The following is a 5,121-nucleotide window of genomic DNA, read 5'->3' as shown; positions in this document are numbered from 1 at the left end:
GACAGCACACAGTGACAGCACTGCACACAGCGACAGCACACAGCGACAGCAGAGCCATTCTGCGGGAGAAACACAAGGCAGGCTGTGTCTGTGCAGATTCTGCTGCCTGCAGGGCTGCTGGGTGGGAATCAAGTCGCTGTGACTGGGTTTGGTTTGGGTGGGTCTTGGGCCTCCTTCCCTCAAGCGGGAACATCCCACTGCGGTAAGGAAGAAGGGAGGAGCCTGCAGCTACTGCGCCCACCTTCTGACCCCTTCCCACTCACGTGTGGTGGGGACGCGGTGCTCTTTGTCCTTACATTGGGAGACTTGTAGCTCTGTGTCCAGATGTGCTCCTGGCTCTGCATCTAAGCCATTCTGTCCTGAAGCTGCTGACCTGTCAGAGCGCCCATGTGTTGGGTTCTCTGTTGCTCCCGTCAATGCCATCCTTCATTTCCCTGCTCCCCGTGCCCACCAGCATATGTGTCATGGACTGGGGCTGGCTGGGGATTCAGCATGTCCTGCAGCCTGCCCTTGTGGGACTCCTGGGGGCACTCTGTGCCCACAGCCAAGCTGTGGGGGTGGGAACCCCCATGAGCAGGAGGTCTTTCTGCTCTTTGCTTGCATTTCTTCTCAAGTCCAAGGAGCAAAACACAGTGACAAGGTAGATCTGTATGTGTGATGAGGTACACTTTTTATTTTTATTGGGAAAATGGTTGAGAACAAAGCATTTGCCAAGTCAATAGGTTTTACACGTAGAGTTCAGTGATTCCGTCTTGGTGCTGTGCTGTCTTCACGGAACCACGTTAGAAGCAAGGCTGGTGACCCTGTATCTCACCTCCACTGGACATGTGGTCAGGAGGGACCAGGCCCTGGAGAACGACCTCAGGCTTGGTAGAGGGTTAACGCAAGAAAGGACGATGTGCGAGGAGATGGACTGACGCAGTAGTCTGACAGTGGGTTCACACATGGCCGTGACTGTGAGCATGGCCACTGTCTCGTTCTGCTGAACGCACGGTCACTCTGGGTTGGAACCATCTCAGCAGTACCTCACCACGGTGCTCCACTGTTCTACGGGGTTGATGTCCTTTTGGGGATAATCGTCTTGCCTTTGGGCAGCGTTTCATCAACTGTTGTGTTAGGCTTTTAGATGCTATAGTATTTGAGGTGTTACGGACTGGAATGCTCTAGACACTGAAGAATCTTTGTCTCTCCAGTCTGCAGGTCCAGGAGAGGTGACTAAGAAGTTCTCAGATGGATCATTGAAAGACCCCAAGGCGGACGTGGAGGTAAAGCCATAGGCACATGTAAGCTGTCTGGATGGACACTGAGGGGAGCTGGCCAGTCTGCTCCTGGTCCCCCACTCAGGCTCTGGCTTCATGGGGGACTCTTAGGATGCGTGTTGGACAGTTATCTGTCCAGAGTGGTGTCCGGTACACAGACTCGCCTCTGGTACACAGGGTAGAGTGGCCATTTAGATGGAGGGTCGAGTGACACGGAAGCTGAGTCTAAGCCAGGATTAAGTCACCAGGCAGGTGAGGAAAGGGAGGGCCAGGTGGACGGACCCCTCCCTGCTCTTCTGGGCCGGGGTCACGGCCAGCACAGGACTCTGCAGTGAGGTTGGGCCAGTCACCGTTTGTAGGTCACACTGGACCCGGAGCATCGAGCCATTGAAGGGCTCCAGCCAGCTTTCACAGTCCAGTGCGCATTTCAGCCAGCTGCAGGGGAATGACGGGTGGGAGTGGGCACTCGGGCCAGTGAGGGGGCCTCGTGGCCACTTGATAGAGGGCACCGGCAGTTCTGTGCTCTGGGAGGGCCGCGGCATGGGATGAGCTCGCGCTTCCGCTCTGCTTAGTGTTGGGCACAGCGTGTCGTCTCAAACGTCCACATTTTCACAGAGGCTCTTAAGTTGAGTTTGGAGGAGCGGAGTCCCTCCGAGACTCAGGACGGAGCCCTTCCGTGCCTGCCGCAGGGTGTGGTCAGCAGCTTGCTGCCCTTTCTCAGGCTGTTCGGGCCCTTGGATCCCTGGTGCTGGGCGCCGGTCCCCTGCATGTTCACACTCGCAGGCCCCGTTGACGGTGCCTCCCAGCCTGCAGTGTCCAGTGCTGCATTGTGCCCTGTGCCTGCTTTTCCCTGGCCTGGCCGGACAGGCAGCATGGACAGCTAATCGCCGCCATTTTTCTGCTCTTTAAGGCAGAGGTTCCGAAGGCAGCCAGGTCGCTGACGATGAAAGGCTCCAGGCGGAGGTCCAAGAGCTCCGTGGAAGGTACTGGGCGTTCTCTGCGTGTTTGTGTCCGTAATCGGTGACAGGTAGGAAGGACCCGGGGTCTCGAAGATGGGTCTGCCGTGGGAATGGACGTGCAGTGAGGCTGAGGTCAGGTGGTTGCTGGGACACCGTCTGCTCGTGTGTGCACACTTGGCACGTGGGCAGAGCTGCAGCTCCTGGGGAGACCTGGGTTGGAGGTGTGGGGTCTGTTGGGAGGTGTGGGCCCAAGTATCTGGCTGGTCTCCCTGGCTCTTGCCGCCAGCACTGCTGAGCAGGGTGGACAGAGAGGACTTCCAGGCAGCTGCCCTCTGTGCATTTAGACAGAGAAGTGTTGGGTCTCTCAGAGGACAGGTTCCTGGGGGTCCTGCGGTCTCGGGCGCATGCGCCTCTGCTGTCCCCTGCGTCCAGCCTCTCCTGTTTACAGCTCGGCTGTTTTGGTGGGGAGAAGCAGAGAATGGCCTTCAGCGGAGGGGTGTTTGTCCTGGTTTGCTGGTCCTTTTCTCCTGTGCCACGTCTGTGCTGTGGCTGCCCCTCCTTCCCGCCTCTGACGAGGCCGAGGGCTCTTTGTTCACAAGGTCTGCTGCTCCATTCTGAGTGGGTGTCTGTTTTTCTTTGAATATATTTATTTTTTTTCATTGTTGAACATTTTCCTTAACCTGCAGTGTTCCTTGTTCCAGGTGGTTGTCATACAAGAATACCTAGTCATAGATTCCTTTCAAACAGTTCTTTCCCCCATCTTTTCCCGTGCAGTGTTACATTGACTGTCCGCTCTATTCTCTCTCCAACCCTCCCATGTCGGTCCTATTTTATAACAGTGGTGTATGCAGTGTTTTTCATTTTGTTACAGATATTTCATTCGGCATAATGCCCTCCAAGTTCCCTCATGTTGTGTAATATTTTACAGGTTCGTGGTTTTTTTCAGTGCTGTATAACATTCCATTGTGTTTTTCCATTCATTTGTTTGTTGATGGGTGCTTGGGTTGCTTCCATCTCTTTGCTATTATGAATAATGCAGCAATAAACACGAATGTGCATACATCTGTTTGAGTATATTTTAGGGTATATTCCCAGTAGGGCAGTTGCTGGGTCAAATGGTATTTCTATTTCCAACTTTTTGAGAAAGTGTCAGATCGCCTTCCATAGTGGTTACATCCTTTTACACTCCCACCAGCAGTGAATAAGGGTTCCAATTTCTCCGTGCTACTGTCTCAGCAGCATTTGTTGTTTGCTGCCCTGTTGGACTTTACTGTTGTTCCTGGCATGAGATGGTATCGCATAGTTCTTTTGATCTGCACCTCTCTGATAGTTGGGAATTTTGAATATTTTTTCATGTGCTTGTCATTTGAATGTCTTCTTTGGTGAAGTGTCTGTTCATAGCCTGTGCCCATTTTGTAAGTGGGTTGTTTATCTTTGTGTTGTTGAGGTGCTGGAATATTCTCTAAACTTGAGCTTTAAGCCCCTTATCAGATATGTGATTACACCCACCCCACATCCCCAAGTCTGTGGCTTTCCTTTTCACTCTGTTGGAAATGTGTTTTTTTGTTGTTGTTGTTGTTTTTGGAGATGTGTTTTGATGTGCTTAGGGATTTGATTCTTAGAAGGTCCCATTCGTCTGTTTTATTCTTTCCTGGTTTTGTACCATATGTGGTGTTGTTTTTATTTAAATTTAAATTTATTATTGATTTCAGTAAAAATTTACAGAGACTTTGGATCTCCATTCATTCATTGTTGTACTTTTCTCCCCTCCCAACCCTCCCCCCTAGTACACTACCCTCTTGGAAAAGTAAAAGACAGATTCTTTCATTGTTTTACAAACCCTCCCCCAGGTCCACTCCACCATGTAGCCTTTGCTCTAGATTCCTGTCATGACAAAAATACCTAATCACATATCCCTTTTAAATAGTTTTCTCCCTTATCTGTTTCAATGCAGTATACATTATTGAACCCATCTTTCTCAGTCTCCCCCCAACCCTGAGGTCAGTCCTGTTTTATAACAGTGGCACCATGCAGTATTTGTCCTTTTGTAACTGGGGTACTTCACTCAGCATAATGTCCTCCAGGGTCACTCATTTTGAATAGTATTGCATGAGTTCCTTGTTTTTCCATGCAGCATAGTATTCCATTGTGTGAATATACCACAGCTTCTCTATTCATTCATTAGTTGATGGACACTTAGGTTGTTTCCAACTCCTTGCTATTGTGAATAAAGCTGCAATAAACATGGGTCTGAATATATCTGCTTGGATGCCAGTTATGGTCTCTTTGGGGTATATTCCCAGTAGTGGAATTGCTGGGTCAAATTGTATCTCGATTTGTAACTTTTTGAGAAAGCGGCATACTGCCTTCCACAGTGGTTGCCCCATTTTACACTCTCACCAACAATGAATAAGGGTTCTAGTTTCTCCACAACCTCGCCAGCATTTGTTGCTTGCTGTTCTGTTAAATTTTGCTATTCTGACTGTTGTGAGATAATATCTCATAGGTGTTTTGCATGTGTGTTTTTTGAAGGAAGTATTTGTTTCTTGTATTTTTTTTTTTTACTTTGTTTCCTTTGATGGTATTTGGTGGTGTTTTGACGTGTCTGAGTCTGAGGTGTTAGGTGCTTGAAGCTGCTGGTCTTCAGGAAAACGACGCAGACCTTTGAGGGTGGAGGGTGCTCTGCCCAGCAGTGTGTGCTTCATCCTCTGGTCACCCCTTGGCTTAGTTGACACTCTGGTCCCGCATTGATTTTTTTCAGGGTGGTGTTAGCACTGCTTATCTGAGGGTCCCTCACCATCTGTCACACCCTCCTTCCTGATGAGATGTGCCCACATGCCTTTGTCACCCTGAGTCCTTTTTAAGTTTGTGGCATTATGTTTTACAATGACTTTCCTCTCATT

The 5,121-nt window shown here is 50.0% G+C and overlaps 1 protein-coding gene across 1 annotated transcript in view; it reads left to right on the top strand.

The window, feature by feature from the left end:
* The window catches only part of TRAF3IP1 (TNF receptor-associated factor 3 interacting protein 1), a 54,138-nt gene that overhangs the window by 8,031 nt on the left and 40,986 nt on the right, over positions 1-5,121 (top strand). Inside the window, exons 6-7 of the mRNA XM_006893507.1 lie at positions 1,194-1,265; positions 2,170-2,242. Coding sequence (XP_006893569.1) covers positions 1,194-1,265; positions 2,170-2,242 — 145 coding nt within the window. The remainder of the gene's footprint in view (positions 1-1,193; positions 1,266-2,169; positions 2,243-5,121) is intronic.

Source organism: Elephantulus edwardii, unplaced genomic scaffold (assembly GCF_000299155.1).
Source record: "Elephantulus edwardii isolate Elephantulus edwardi_28Jun2011 unplaced genomic scaffold, EleEdw1.0 scaffold00127, whole genome shotgun sequence".
Taxonomy (NCBI): Eukaryota; Metazoa; Chordata; class Mammalia; order Macroscelidea; family Macroscelididae; genus Elephantulus; species Elephantulus edwardii.
Note: the sequence above shows the minus strand (reverse complement) of the source record. Positions and strands in the feature narration are given on the sequence as shown.